Consider the following 14,913-nt stretch of genomic DNA (forward strand, 5'->3'; position numbering starts at 1 on the left):
TTTTGCTCGGACAATTCCATCGATTTGATCCATCGCCATTGCCGGTGTTGGAGGCAGGTGCTTCCGCGTGGTAGACGTCGCATGGGCGCCCATCCGCGCCGCTCGGCTTGCGGCCCACATATGTCCGGCGGCGGCGGCTTCGATGGCGGTCGGCCTGTCTGCTGGCTCGCACCTATGAGCCTGTGACTGACGACGGACTGCCTGCTGGCACGCACAAGCGGGCGTCTGTGCGTGCGCCGACTTGCAAATTAGAGACCAGATCGAGCCCCTCGCCGGCTGCAGCTGCCTCCTTGCTACCTGCTCAAGCTCTGAAGTCTGAAGTCTGAAGGAGCTCACCATTGTTGCCTGCTCAAGCTCTCAAGTCTGAAGGAGCTAGCTAGCAGCCATCTTCTTACTGGTGGAGCGAGCTCGCCGGCGTGTGCTTGGCTGCTGCTAGCTACTAGCTGGCCAGTTTTCCTCTTGTCCAGGGAGATGTTGATGGGCCGTGAGCTGCTGCCGGAGAGGGAGTTGGTGGCGACGCGCCACCGCCCTCGCCGTCGTTGTCGTCTTCGCCGCGGACACTCAGCGCCTTCGCCGCGAACACCGACTCACTCAACGCTTTCGTCCCGCTCCTCGGCGCGAGCTCCTCAGCGGACACTCAGCGCCCCGCCTGCTCCAGGCCCGTCGACCTCGCCGTCGTCGGCGGCGGCCCCGCCGGCCTCGCCGTTGCGCTGTGCGTCTGCCGCCCGCTATCGCCGTCGAGCTCGCGCCGACCTCGCCCCACCGCGCGCGTTCCCGGCGAATGAGAAAAGGAAAGAGAAGAGACAATCCGGGCATTTAGGAAAATATCTCACCTCTTTTGATCTGGAAATAATAAAATAATATGACCAGTATCCTACAGTCAATTACACGATTTTTTTAGTATCCATCAGCCATGGCACGTTTTTGTGGTGTCTCCTAGCTAATTACACGTTTTTTGCATGTCCTGTAGCAAATTTTGCCTTCTTTTTTCTAAGTGCTGATGAAGGATCGCGGCCAGAGATTGAGCATGAGGCATCAGTTAACAAACACAAGGTGTATTCACAATCAGAGGGCATACGGCAAATACTATTACTTGCTGCATTAGATTAGGTTCTCATCCCATTATATATGGATGCACTGTCAGCAACAAATCTGGACGAAGGAAAATGACTCACAACAATGTTAACTGCACTACCATGCATACTTCTAATCTTAACTGTTGATAATCAGATTCTCATCCCAAAGGAAAGAGTAACAACTTCACTGGCAGATTTCTATTCAGATGTTTCCGTTCTATGCTCTAAGCTTAGAGGTGCAGGCGTGTCCCATCACATGTCTAAGCCGGCTTGATGTTCTTCTCAACCTTTTTGAACTGCCGGCCTTTCTTTTTGTCATTACTCGATGGCTTGTCAAACAAATCCTTGTATTTCTCAAGCAATTCCTTTTTCTCCTCCACTAAACCAAGCATTTCATATGCATCTTCAACTTTCCGTACGATATCTTTGCTTGGAGGTTTACGGCCACATGCTTCAAGATTCTTGAAGAGCTAATATCATCACCAAAAACAGGGAAATGTAATGTAATCCACGTAAGTAGGTTTTATCATACTATGCAATCTGTAAGAGACTAAGCGGCATCATTGATCACTCAAGACCCATCAAACTTCTACAGAGGATCATCAACTTAAAATACAACAATAAAAAATTACTTGATGGACAAGGGCTTGAGATCCATACCTTGACAAGTCTATCTAGCTTATTATTTCTGTAGTAAATACCCAACATAAGACGGCAAAACCGCCATGGAACTGATTGTAGATCATGGGCTATCTTAAACTCCCAGATTCTGCAAGCTTCATCCGCTCTATTATCCTTCTCAAGTGCACACACTAATTGCTCATATGTTCTGATAGTCTTCCCTTGTCCTTTGCTCGACATCCATTTTATCACCTAACCATGCAGTTAGCCATTTATTTAATTCTGGGTGCACAAACGAAGCCTCCTTTTCAAATTAGATCCACAAAGTTAAATTAAAATCAAGCAAATCATAATGTCCGAAACCTGGACGATTCTATGCCACTGTTCCTCCTTTTCAAGAGCTACAAGTGCTTGCTTTATTGAGGCCACAGGAAAATCCTGCTCAAAGGCAACCCAAGCATCCAGAGTGCTGTAAACACCTTCTTTTGAATCTTCCAGGTCAAGCAGCTACAATTTGGAAGTTCCAGTAGTTAGTAGATTTATGTACTCATAAAAATAAAATAGATTTGATGTGTACCAGGAAGCAATTATAAACCTAATTATCGTGGAGACTTGATGCAGTCAAACAATAAACCAGACAATATGGAAAACTAGCTGCACGTACAGTGTTGACAAGAAATTTCCTTTTCTCCGCCGATGACAGATTTTTCCCAACTGGGCCTTGTCTCAATTCCTTTGTACTGTTTTGTATGCGTTCGATGATTGCAACATCATCCTGCAATACAAAGACAATTTCTTCAATAATCAATCATCGATCTTTTAGAACTCTAGGACTGTGAAACATCCAGCAGTCTATGCCTATTGTCTAAAAACAACCATTTAGCAGTCTCAAAAGACGAGTCATAATATAGACAAAAACAAAACCATCGTAATGACAGAAATCTTAGTGAAACTGTTGGATTAGAAAAATGAAACGGGTTGAATGTTAAGCCTTAGGGGAGTAACCTGGAACATAAACAAGGGAATGTGCCATGGTAACATGGGATGTAGATTAACTGTGAAGAAATAGAAAATTATCCCAAAACTCCATAAGGATGACAGGAATATGTAACTGGACCAATTTGGCACACTAAGCAACTAAGAAATACCCATAAAGTTAAAAACTTGTGGATGAAAGACACACAAAGATAAGTATACAGTTTTAACTTTGTGTACATACCTTCACAAGACTTGGTTTCAACTCCCTTGATTGATGCCCTCGATCATTTGAAACTCTATTACTTGTATCTGCAGAGAAATTTCTGGTGGTATGGTTGCTACACCAGCCTGCTATGAACTAAAAACAGGTGTATAAATGGAAGGATGACTTTGTAAAATGGGTGTAAAATGTTGTCCGAAGGAAAGGACAAAGGAGAATAGTACCTCAATTTGTGAACTCTGTATCCTGCACAATGTAGAGAGCAGTGAGATTAGTAATAGAATTAGCCAATGGCTCAAAGGTAGCAAGAAGCAATCTCTTCAAGAAATTACAGTGACAGAAAGGCTAAAAACTCCTGATTTATTCTCCAGTTTAAGAATGCATGTTGGATCAATAACAACTTAAACATGTTAGACTAATCTCTCAGACACTGCTAAACTACCGTTAGCAAAGTGCTTGTTACATTAATCTGTCGATGTGAGAATCTTGAAGACCTCCAAAGGGTAGGGGTTAGTTACTTAAAGTGTTCACACTGCTTGGAGAATTAGAGGAAAGACAATAAAAACCCCTATGTTTTTCACTAGTTCAACTAGTGCCCAGTAAAACAAATAATAGAATGTTGAGCAGACTTGGGGCGTGCCTACAGTCAAAACAAGGCTGCATCATGACATTATCTGGGTTGGTAAATGGAGCAAGAACACAAGCAGGCAAGCAGTAGTCCGGCAACTAGTAGATTTGGAGAAAGAAAGAGGGGCGGAATAAAAAGAGAAAGGGCTTTAGCACAGGAACAGCGAAAAGGAATCGCTCTTACGAGTAGACGGCGAGGTTGGCAATGAGTACTCGGTGGGAGGATCGCCGGAGGTGGCCCAACATCGTCCGGGCCGCCGGCGGCGAGGGCGGGGCGGCGGCGGCGGAAGAGCCCCCGAAGTCCGATTCGTGTGGAGAAGGGAAGGGAAGAGAGGCCGCACGGATGGAGAAGCTGACGGTGATGGGCCAGGCCCATCACAAAGCCCATGTAAAGAAAGCCCACATCCAGACATCCTCGGCGTGGACCGGCGGTGCTGTCGGCACGGCCGCCGGCTGACACACATCTTCCACCTCGAGGTAATAGAAAAAACCAAACAAACATATTTGCAGTTATTCTGCACTTCATTCTACATGTATCAGAAATTCAAAATACTTGGGTACTAATCACTTGTCCTCTGGAGTCGAGTCGGTGCAGTGTAACTACACATTTTTATCTTATGCACATAGGAATTTAGCATTTGATTGAAGCTTTTTGCTCCATAAATCCATTTTTTTGAGATGATAAATGATAGCTGAAATATCTGTGGTATGTACAGGAAGGGTTTAGGATTGGAACTTCAGGAGATAGCTGAAGAGGTTGCCAGTCTCAAGTTTTGAACTAGATAGCTGAATTTGTGATATTATTATACGAGGAGAATAGCTCACCAAACAAAACATTTGGACATTTCGCTTTCTTCTTACTGTCTGGTCTTCAGGAAATCTTCTTCATATTACTTGTTTTTAGCTTCTTTTTTTTTTACAAGTATGACAATAATTCGGTGGCAGATTATAAATTACAAGTGTTAATTTGATGAATTTTGTTATAGGGCACACCCACTTAACCACTTTAAGCCCTAGAGTGCCCCCTTTATAAGAACTAAAGTTGATTTAGTGAAGTGTATCTTTGACCACTTGATGGATTGTTAGAAGTTTCAGTTGGCAGTACTTTCTGAAAGATGGAGTTTTGCCATCAAACATATATATTTCATGATTTCTGAATCTTTGTCTTTTCCTTGAGTAGCTATTGAGAATCTATATCAAGCAGATATGCTGCAACCCACATTTGCAACTGTAGGTAAATTGACGTTTATTTTTTGCCGGGTTGGCTGAAGGAGGTCGACCAAATGTTATCAAGATTGAAAGAGGAAAAGTTACAAATTGCAAAATGCAAATGAGATGCATCACTGATTCCCAGTGACTCCATTTTATTTTTCTTCCTTTAGATAAACCTTAGAAAATTAGTATGGTTTTGATATATATAATCTCCTGGAACTGATATCCTGAACTTGTTATTTCTTTTAACTTTTTTGCTCTTAATCTGAATCGTAATGCGCAAGATAGTTGTGCTCATGTCTGACTCCTTTGTTTGCTCTTTGCTCATTTTAAGTGGCAGTTACTATTACGAATTATGAGCAGATAGATTATGAAGTGTTCAACGCATCCAATTGAAGTTTATTAATTGTACATCTTTAAACAAATATCTCAATACTGTAATAAAAATGATGGAATTTACACCTATTGCCTTATTCAGGTTTGGATAGAGTGGAACTTAACATGATGCAGACATATTACTTAAAAGTCAAAGCAAGAAGCCACTGCAGAGTGCAGACAGAGTACTTCAAAATCAAGCTACCAAAGCTAACTCATAGCTAGTTAGCTACACTTTGAAACTAATCTCCTTCACAAGAAAACCATTAGCACTATGTAGCAGATTAATCAAACTGAAACCCTCACTCCACAGCATTGCTCTGCAATCTTAACCATGGATCACCAAGAACTAGAAGAGGGAGCTGAGAAGATGAAGCTGTTGGGCATATGGTCGAGCCCCTACGTTGTCAAAGTGATATGGGCACTAAGGATCAAACACGTGGAGTATGACATCGAAGAAGATCTGAGGAATAAGGGCAACCTGCTTCTGGAGTGCAACCCCGTGCATCAGAAGGTCCCTGTGCTGATCTATCAAGGCAAACCATCAGACGTCATAATCGAGTTCATCGATGACGTTTGGAAGGACTCCGGCCAGGGGCGGATCTACAGTACTCAGGTCAGTGTCAGGCGACACCGATGACTTTTGGCAAAACCTATAGCAAAACTGCTTATCCATATGTTATAACATCATAATCTAAGCATAATTAGCATAATATGACACCGATAGACACGTTATGACACCAACGAATCGATTTTGTGGATCCACCACTGACTCCGGCCACCGTATCTTGCCTGAAGATCACTATGAACGTGCCATGGCACGTTTCTGGTCCAAATTTGGGCTGGACAAGGTCAGCGATTTTTTTTGTTTATTTTCGCAAGTCTAAACTTTCAAGTAATCATTGATCCACAATTGCAGCTGTCACCTCCGATTTGGAAGTGGTTCACCACACAAGGCAAGGAGCAGGAGGACGCATAGGAAGTTGCCATGGAGCAGCTGCTGGTTCTGGAAAAGGTGCTCCATGAGAATAAATTCTTTGGTGGAGAGAGGATCGGGTTCGTCGACTTGTCTCTGGGCTCTCTGTCGTATGTGATTCCGATATATGAGGACATCACCGGTGTCAGGCTGATCACCAGCGACAAGTTCCCTTGGCTGTCTGCATGGATGGAGGGTTTTCTGGGCTTGCCACTCGTGAAGGAACATCTGCCACCTCTGGACAAGCTACGACCCAGGTATCAAGCAATTCGTGAAGCATTTTTATCTAAATAGAAACAGTTGGTTAGTAGCAGATGCTGATATACTGCTCTCTTCAATGTTTGTATATGTAGCAGTGCCACTTCACACTGCTAGTATTTGTTATTACTACATGAGCTACGATATATTTTTATTATATTGTCTCATACTTTTAAAAGAGCATACAAGTTGATACTTTGTTCTTGACACCGAGCTGAAAGACTGGTACTATAGTAATACCATATACCCAAGAACTATAGCTAAAACAAGCTAAATTTTTTTCCTTTCTTTGTCGGCATTCTTCTCGTTATGTATGATCTGTTAATGCTTTCCCTGCACATAACACCAACAAACCAATAACACGATCATCAAGACTTGGACAGGAGGCAGATTATATATAGTACATAATATTGACTAGTTGATTCCTGTTTCACTCCAAAAAGGTTGGAATTACTGATACTTACTCAGCAAAGATGAAGCCCCCTCTCCTTTACTATGTGTAGTCTTATAAACCAACTACTCCTCAGCAAGGAGAGAATCTGAAGACATACAACAAAATAGTCTATCTTATATAACTGCAGTAATTGCAAATGCAACATGGAATTGCAAATGTACAGTGATTTAGGGAAGAGATTTGGTTTGGGATTTTACCTTGGCGCTTGAAGGAAGCATGAGTTGTAGGGGGCAGCTCAAGGGTGCATGTTGGGAGGAATAGAGATGAGGCCACCTTATGAGGGCTACTACTGCTGCTGATGTTACTAGTGTGAGCTGTTGCTGCAACATTGGAAGCCTTGGTAGGAGATGAGAAGGGGCTATGAGGCAAATTGTACTCCATTCCACTACAAAACAAACATCAACAAACATGTCAATACCAGAAAAACAAACATCAACAAACATATCAATACCAGAAAGTCCTTCGGCAACTAGCATGACTTGCACAAAAACTACTTAATAATAGGCATTTATTGTGCTAATTAGTTTCTTAACTGCTTTATCCTATCCTTGCCTTTGCATTTCTTTTCCCATTGGTTCCTTCTAATCAAGAAAAACATTTGATCAACATTATTACTTGTCTACTCGTTATCTTCTTTTGTATTTGCTTCTAAAGCAAGAATTGTTTAAGTCAGAGAGAATTATATAACACACATGTGAAAAAAAAGGAAAAATATAGCAAATAAAAGAGGTAACAAGTTTAATGGTATATTCTGTCCTTTTTCCAAAATAAATATCCTACGTTTTAGTGTTCATCTAGCAAACCTTTTTCTATCATCATCTTACCTTTCCAGGAATCCACAAGCATCATTAGGTGTTGCTGCCTTGGGACCATATTCTCTCTTCCCCTCTTCCGTAGAGATGACCGTGCGCTTGGCTTCTGTGGAGATTGCAGTAGAGGCAATTTCCCTCATAGCAAACTCATTCTTCAGCTTATTGTCTATAAATAAAACAAGAAGTCACAACCTTAGTACAACATAATTAATAAACTTTCCGAAAAAACATAATTAATAGACAAGACATTACAACGACCAAGAACTAGACCTCAAAATGTGACATCCTCCAAATGAATGGGATTGTCATTCTCATTAATATTATATTTGTTATCAACTTGTCCTAGAAGCACATGTGAACCCATGGGAGAGCTGAGATGATGGCCCCAATCCTGAAGATTGAGAAGCGGAAGCCTCATTAAGCAACGACGTTGCAGCTCGGTCGCATGTTGTTGTTCATCTTGCTTCATCCTAAAAGATGCCTCATGACTAGCCATGTCCCTATACAAAATTCTCGGCCCTAACACAATGTAACACTCCTTGTAAATTGTTAAAAAAAAGAGATCAAAACACAAGCACCACATAGATATCACTGCTCACCTATTTGGTGTCGTCGCAGGTCAAAGGGCACCCTAGAATAAAGCAATCTATTGTGATTCATGTAGCTAGGAGAGTCACTTTGCTGAAACTTTCTGCAATTTTAATAAAATCAATAGACTTTATGCAATTTTTAAGAAAAACAATAGAAGTACTCACAAAAGGTAATATATGTGCAAAAATACAAAGTGGAATTAGGCAATGATTAACATGCCTGAACTTGTTGGGGACCTTGTCCTTCTCCTTGTATGGCTTGACAAGAACACGTGCATCACAGATGTAATGTGGGTTGCCCTTGGCAAGAATTAGCTTCACTGTCTTTTGGTAGGCGAAGGTGACAAAACCAAACATGCGCTTCTCCTGGTATGGGATACGCACATCTTGCACCATCCCATACATGCTGGTTGTCCCCACACAACACAAACAAGCCAAAACAGATTGCATTCATTAAATTATGAAATGCTCCAATATTGAAACAAGACACATCAATAGGGGCACTATGGTGGAACATGTGATACCTAAAGTAGTTGCAGACATCCTCTTTGCTGAAAATGGAATCAGGCGGGAAGGTCAAGTAGATCTGTCGTGCACTGCAGTTGTTGGTTAGGTCACTTTGGTCTATCTGAGGTGGTCGAGAAGAGTACTCTTGCATGTCGTCGCTACCAAGATGGGTGGTCATTCCGCTGGTACAATAGAGATTAGTGTGTGGATCTAAGAAATGTGATATTATAGGGTTGAAGATGGAACCTTTGGTAGTATAGACATGGCTTCCACCCAGGGGTGTTGACGGTGCTTGACAAAAAGCTCCGATGGTGATTGCCACCGATTGGTAACTTCCAATCATACTCCTTAGAGGAGAACTCTTCACCTCCATCACACCCCACCTTGTCAATGGAGAAAGATGCCTCCTCACCTATATCGGACGGGAAGCCCCAGGAGGCCATAGGAGGGGAAGGCTTGTTGGTGAGGTCGGTGCGCACCTTGGCAATGATAGATTGGAGGAGGTTGTCAGGGCCACATGCGAGATGAATCATGTCCATCTCATTTTTATCCTTGGTGAGGAGCATGCCAATGATGTTTGGAGCAAGATTGGGCTCAAGCGCTTGCAACCGGGCAAAAACCACCTTGGTGGCCTCATAGGCGCCCATGGAGATTGATAGTAGCCACTCCCCCCTATCTCGTTGCGTATTCTTTGATGGTTTCTTTTCTTGGAGAGGGAAAGGGAGATCTGAAAAGGGGACACAGGGAATGGAAAAAACTAGTGGAGTGGAGCGGAGTGGGAGCACAGTTGTAAAAGGCTCACAAATAGTGTAGTGGATTAAATAGCATGGTTCGCTTGGCTTTGGGAAGAGGGAAAGTGGGCGGTTTCCCCCTTTTTTTGGCTCCTTCTTCAATGCTTGACCCAAGTTTTAGTTTTATTGCTCTGTGCGTTACTTTCATGTGGGATTTGACTTTTGTTATTTCCCTATATTTTTAGACTTTTCTACACAAAGTTAGTGGACTATTCAACATGAATTGGGAGTTTAGTTGTGTGTAAAAAAAACAATGTGTTAGTATTGTTTAGTGATTTATTGATTACACCTAAGGTTTCTACATAGAGCAGTGCATTCTACTCGTTAAAGTAATAGTGTCTTCCATCATTATTTATGAGTCTGGATTTTGAATTAAGAATGGACATTTATAGGTTTGATGCTTGGAATTGAATAATTAAAATAATATATTTGCTCATTAATTACATAACAACAAAAGCATGACACATATAGTTTGATTTAAGTAATTGCTTAGTTGTTCATGCACAACCAAGAAAAGAGTGGCATAACATAATCAACCAAGAAGACAGTTGGCACACATTTTGTTCCCCTGCAATTTGAACTAAAATCGAAACAACGCATATGCATTGAACGTACGTGTTTCCAAATTTGAACCCTTAAGAAAAGAATACAACAATGGCACATATGACATCTAAATTCGAGCCTTGCTTACTTTGGTTTATGAACGTTTGATTGCTTGCTTCACATAACTAGAGTATGATGGTGTGTATGCATCTAGTAACGTGCTTACTATTTTGTGATGTGAGTATGTGTCTACTCCCTAAATACTTATCTGCATAGAGTCCCATAATGAACCTAAGAATACACAACTCGTAAGTGTTTTTCGTTCTAATTTGAACCTAAACTTCAGTAAGGATCAACATTCAATAAAGATGCTTCCACACGAGCAGGTTGCACTGATCACTCATAAGTCCAACACAATATGGAAGTCATGCATACAAAACTTGAAATTTAAAAACTTTGTTGTGTTGGCTTTGTGTATGTTCAATTGTTCGCTTGAAATGGCTAGCCATCTAGGAGCCATTTTTCTTCCATTCTTTCTTTAAGCCATTTTCTTCCATGGGCACCATGGTTACGAGAGTATATATATGCTTGATGCTTGCTGCCATTATGTACAGTGATAAAGAGACCACTTCAATCACTAAACGATTGATGATGAGGCCACTAAAGGCTTGTCTCTAGTACTCCACTTGTTTTTAGTTCCAAACCAAGAAATATATATATATAATAAATATGCATGATTGCGTACCTCAGTTATTATTAGTATCGACCAAGTCACGCGTGTAGTGTGTCACTAGACTTTCAAAAGCTTGGCAAAAAAAACAAAATATGTCATCAATCATATTCAGGTGAGAACAAGGTAGATGAACCGTATCGCAGATATAGTATCTGCCAAATTAAGTTGTGTTGACTACTACCTACACCTATTGCATAGAGATAGTAAGCATGGTGTGTTGCATGCTGCCCGAAGTTTCTTGGAGCGGCCACCAAAGCTAAAATGGATGGACGTGCATGGATGAGATCTTCAACCATTACCACCCCCTCTCCTCCTAAGCTATGCATGTTCTCACCTCTCGCTTTTTGTTCCAGTTGATTTTGAAAATTATGGTACAAAGAGAGTTTGTTTAGACATGCTTATGCATCTTGAGTAATAGACTGAAATTGACGCAAAGTAATGTTTATATCTGTGATCAGTAGCCTCTACCTCATAATTTTGAACATAGCAAGAACAAGTGTTGAACTATTTTGTTTTAACATTGTAGGAAACCTGACTGATCATTGCAAGCGAACAACAAGGTTAAGATGAAAAGATCCAATGGTCCATCTGACTTATCTAATGTTATGCAAGCATATGTTATAATGAACTGATCCGTGTTAGGTTTAGACAACGTAGAAAGTAAACAAACAATGAAATTCAAAGTAAAAATCCAGAGTCGATGTAGTTGTTGGCTTCTAAATGAGTAGATCTTGTCGTCAAGGAAAAAACACGTGAACACATTAAGGAAAAAGTACGAATTACCCCCCCCCCCGAACTATCGTGGTCGATCGAATTACCCCCCTGAACTATAAAACCAGACATCCTTCACCCCTAACTATGCAAACCGAACAAATAACCCCCCTGAGCACTGTTTTAAGCGGTTTTTAACTTGAGCTTGCACACGTGGCGCCAACGTGGCAATCCAGTCAGCAAAGAAGATAAAAAAACTCCCTAGACCCACCTGCCATCCCTTTCCCTCAACCAAATCCCTCCCCAATCCCCCTGCTCTCTCTCTCTCTCTCTCTCTCTCTCGCTTGAGCGGCCGACAGCAAAGGTAGAGCTTGCTTGGGCAGCTGGCGGTGGAGACGGGAGAGAGCTCGGGTGGCCGGCGGTGGAGGCGGAGGAGGAAAGAGCTCGGGCGGCCGACTGGCGGCGGCGTCTGCGGTTGGCGGAGGAGTGCACCGAGAATGGCGCTGGAGGCGGCGGAGTTGCTGGGAGGGCGCTGCTCCACTGTTGTCGATGATGGGAGGGTGTCTTCATACCTCGAGGAGAGAAGGATGAGAGAGCAGGGGAGAGGAGCTCGGGTGGCCGGTGATGGAGGCGGAGGCGGAGCGAGCCGCTTCCCTCAAATCCGGTCGCTGATGCCTTCTTCTCCCCTTTGGCCTTTCGCGAGAAGCTCAGACGGAGGTGGACGGAGCTCGCTCGGGCAGCCGGCGGCGGAGGTCCTTGCACCTCTTCTTCTTCAATCTCCCTCTCGCTCCTCTTCTTACTCGCGCCTCGCGTTGCTCGGCTCGGGAAGGCGGGGACAATAGGGGCGGCAGAGCTTAGGTCATGGAGCTCGCCGTTGACCTCGCCGCCTCCATAGTGAGCTCGAAGCCACCCCGTTCCTAGCCTCACCCCAGCCGCCGCTCTCATCCCGAGACCCACCTCCACCACCGGCCGTCGCCCCTATTCCCAACCGCCGAAGAGAGGGGGTCGAACCGAGAGGAAAGAGAGGGAGACGAGCCCCACCGCCGCCCCATCCCACCTCCTACCGCCTCCACCCCCATCTCGAGTCCCACCTCTAGCTGCCTCCGCCCGCCTCTACCACTAGCTGCCACCCCTATCCCGAGCTCTGCCTCCGCCACCGGCCGCCGCCCCGATCCCGAGTGCCGCCTCTTTGCCTCCGCCACTGGCCACCGCCCCCATCTTGAGCCCCACCTCTCCCGCTTCCTCCGTCCAGCCACCGCCCATCCGAGCTGAATAGAGTGGGAAACAGACAGGGAGAGAAGAGATTGAGGGAGAGAAGAAATAGATGACAGGTGGACCCTACAATTTTTTTTGTTATTATTTTTGCGGACTGGATTGACACGTTGACGCCACATGTGCAAACTCCTGGTCAAAACAGCTTAAAACAGTGTTAGGGGGTAAATTCGTCCGGTATGAATAATTGAGGGTGTAAAATATCTGGTATTTGAGTTTATGGCAGTAATTCGATCGACCACGATAGTTCAGGGGGGTAATTTGTACTTTTTCCTTTTCTTAATTCTTCATATCCATCCAATTTGATGAAAGAGTGAAAACCTTTGCAGAATAATATAGTCATCACTATATGTCTACATCTATTACATTGGAGTGCCGTTGTCCTGCCTATGGCTTCCTTTTAGTTGGAGTGGTCAAAAGACCTAATATTCTTGGAGCACTCATAAAAGCTAAAATGGATGAACATGCATCATAGACAAACTCATGCTGATATAACATGCATTTATCTTTGTCTCCTCATATATATGATCCTGTATGCTAGAAAGATTTTGCCATTAATAATTAGATGGGTCATATTATCATGATTGAAGATCTTAATAAGAATTTATATTAAATAAAACATGTCATTGAAAATACCATGGATGTTTTTAGTTATAGTTTTCACATAAATTGGAAATTCAAAATTAATAATACGAAGTTGAACGTGTTCTGGACCCTCAATTTTATATCGTATTAATTTAGTTCCAAACTTGAAAATTTATAATTAGCACATTGTAACTGATATGGACTGTTAGGTACAAGTCGTAACAATTCAAGAAATACTAATGTGGATAGACTCTTCTTTTAATCTATGTTGCTATAATTTGGAAAATAATCAACATATTTGACAAACAATTAAAATTTGAATATAGATAGCACTAACAACAACTAGTTATTTCTAACCCTTTATGATTGATATTTGATACAAGCGAACATGTAAAAGATTTGAGCGCCAATACATGCGTTCAAATATAATGGAATATATTTGAAAGGAAGAGAGTTAGGATAGTTAACTTTTTGTTGGTTTGTCTGATTAGTTAGAGAAGTAAATATATATTTTGGTCATATATATGCATATAAAATGTTAAGTGCTTTAATATATATATATATATATATATATATATATATATATATATATATATATATATATATATATATATATATATATATATATATATATATATATATATATATATATATATATATATATATATATATATATATATATATATATATATATGGTTTATATATGCATGCAGCAACAGGGCCATGCAAATGATAAAAAAAAAGGCAGCTCGATCTTTAGTCCCGGTTATTTCATCCGGGACTAAAGATAGCGATCTTTAGTTCCGGATTGGTAGTCCCAATTTGAAAACCGAGACTAATAAGGGTTTCTCCACCAGTGAGGGCAGGAAGGCCACCTGCGTTTGTCCAAGTTGTCGGAGGTCAAGCAGCTGCCCCGAGTCGCCAGGTACATGAACATTTTACAGCGAGGAGAGACCTTAGCCCCCCAGACTAACTCCACCCATGCCGCCTTTGTTTTCCCCATGAAAAACATGGAGTAAGCTGAGGAGGAGGAGTAGTTTCCGTCGGCCGAAAGCTTCCACACAAAGCTGTCCCGGGAATCCGGCTGTAGCTGAATTGCCTCAAGCCGATCCCACAAGTGCAGCGCCTGCATCGAAAGGGCCCCCTTGATGTCATGGACGGACGGACCCAACCATATGAGAGGAAGCTAAGATGTTAGGGGTCTAATCTGACGGCCGGTGACAGAAATGGAATCCTATATTTTACAATCAACTGATTTTCTTTCTTTTACAATCAACTGATTTTCTTTCCAAGAAAATATTTATGATTTAAACATGTTATGTAAGGAGAGTTGGAGACAGATAGAATCATCGTGTTTCACGCTGGGCACCAAAGAACAGTTCGTCTAATCAATCAAAAGCAATAAAGCTAGCGCACTAGGATTACACATGTGGATTCACAGTGAAACTTTGCAGCATGCATGGTCCCGTGTAAAAGTTGATTGATTATTGTACTATGCTAATGGGTGGACACTGTGATTAGGGACTGAATTATGCAGAGTAAACTCCACGTTAGTAATCCATTAATTCCCCC

The 14,913-nt window shown here is 42.3% G+C and overlaps 3 protein-coding genes and 1 pseudogene across 3 annotated transcripts; 1 reads left to right on the top strand and 3 right to left on the bottom strand.

The window, feature by feature from the left end:
* Nucleotides 1–1,075: 1,075 nt before the first annotated feature.
* LOC4349641 (pentatricopeptide repeat-containing protein At4g18975, chloroplastic) lies at nucleotides 1,076–3,835 on the bottom strand. The gene is made up of 7 exons (XM_015760087.3): nucleotides 3,707–3,835; nucleotides 3,120–3,141; nucleotides 2,917–3,033; nucleotides 2,362–2,472; nucleotides 2,061–2,204; nucleotides 1,737–1,949; nucleotides 1,076–1,546 (listed from the first exon to the last, which is right to left on the bottom strand). The coding sequence occupies exons 1-7, from the start codon at nucleotides 3,766–3,768 to the stop codon at nucleotides 1,337–1,339; spliced, it is 879 nt and encodes a 292-aa protein (XP_015615573.1). The 5' UTR covers nucleotides 3,769–3,835; the 3' UTR covers nucleotides 1,076–1,336.
* Nucleotides 3,836–5,443: 1,608 nt separating this feature from the next.
* LOC4349642 (glutathione transferase GST 23-like) lies at nucleotides 5,444–6,643 on the top strand (annotated as a pseudogene).
* LOC112936864 (uncharacterized) lies at nucleotides 6,480–8,326 on the bottom strand. The gene is made up of 6 exons (XM_066305471.1): nucleotides 8,209–8,326; nucleotides 7,880–8,128; nucleotides 7,622–7,775; nucleotides 6,995–7,182; nucleotides 6,808–6,882; nucleotides 6,480–6,676 (listed from the first exon to the last, which is right to left on the bottom strand). Exons 3-5 carry the CDS (start codon nucleotides 7,747–7,749, stop codon nucleotides 6,860–6,862), a joined length of 339 nt encoding a protein of 112 aa, XP_066161568.1. The 5' UTR covers nucleotides 7,750–7,775; nucleotides 7,880–8,128; nucleotides 8,209–8,326; the 3' UTR covers nucleotides 6,480–6,676; nucleotides 6,808–6,859.
* Nucleotides 8,283–9,488, bottom strand: LOC136353966 (zinc finger CCCH domain-containing protein 23-like). The gene is made up of 4 exons (XM_066305401.1): nucleotides 8,953–9,488; nucleotides 8,724–8,888; nucleotides 8,365–8,605; nucleotides 8,283–8,300 (listed from the first exon to the last, which is right to left on the bottom strand). The coding sequence occupies exons 1-4, from the start codon at nucleotides 9,351–9,353 to the stop codon at nucleotides 8,283–8,285; spliced, it is 825 nt and encodes a 274-aa protein (XP_066161498.1). The 5' UTR covers nucleotides 9,354–9,488.
* Nucleotides 9,489–14,913: the final 5,425 nt, after the last annotated feature.

Source organism: Oryza sativa, chromosome 11 (genome assembly GCF_034140825.1).
Source record: "Oryza sativa Japonica Group chromosome 11, ASM3414082v1".
Classification (NCBI taxonomy): Eukaryota; Viridiplantae; Streptophyta; class Magnoliopsida; order Poales; family Poaceae; genus Oryza; species Oryza sativa.

Coding starts and splice junctions, on each gene's coding strand:
- LOC4349641 (XM_015760087.3), bottom strand. CDS start 3,768: ATGTTGGGCCACCTCCGGCGATCCTCCCACCGAGTACTCATTGCCAAC. Junction 3,142..3,706: donor GCCAACCTCGCCGTCTACTC/GTAAGAGCGATT, acceptor TACATTGTGCAG/GATACAGAGTTCACAAATTG. Junction 1,547..1,736: donor AGCTAGATAGACTTGTCAAG/GTATGGATCTCA, acceptor TGATGATATTAG/CTCTTCAAGAATCTTGAAGC.
- LOC112936864 (XM_066305471.1), bottom strand. CDS start 7,749: ATGAGGGAAATTGCCTCTACTGCAATCTCCACAGAAGCCAAGCGCACG. Junction 7,183..7,621: donor GCTTGTGGATTCCTGGAAAG/GTAAGATGATGA, acceptor TTTGTTTTGTAG/TGGAATGGAGTACAATTTGC. Junction 6,883..6,994: donor TGCTTCCTTCAAGCGCCAAG/GTAAAATCCCAA, acceptor GTATGTCTTCAG/ATTCTCTCCTTGCTGAGGAG.
- LOC136353966 (XM_066305401.1), bottom strand. CDS start 9,353: ATGGGCGCCTATGAGGCCACCAAGGTGGTTTTTGCCCGGTTGCAAGCG. Junction 8,889..8,952: donor CCATGTCTATACTACCAAAG/GTTCCATCTTCA, acceptor CTATTGTACCAG/CGGAATGACCACCCATCTTG. Junction 8,606..8,723: donor GATGTCTGCAACTACTTTAG/GTATCACATGTT, acceptor GGGGACAACCAG/CATGTATGGGATGGTGCAAG.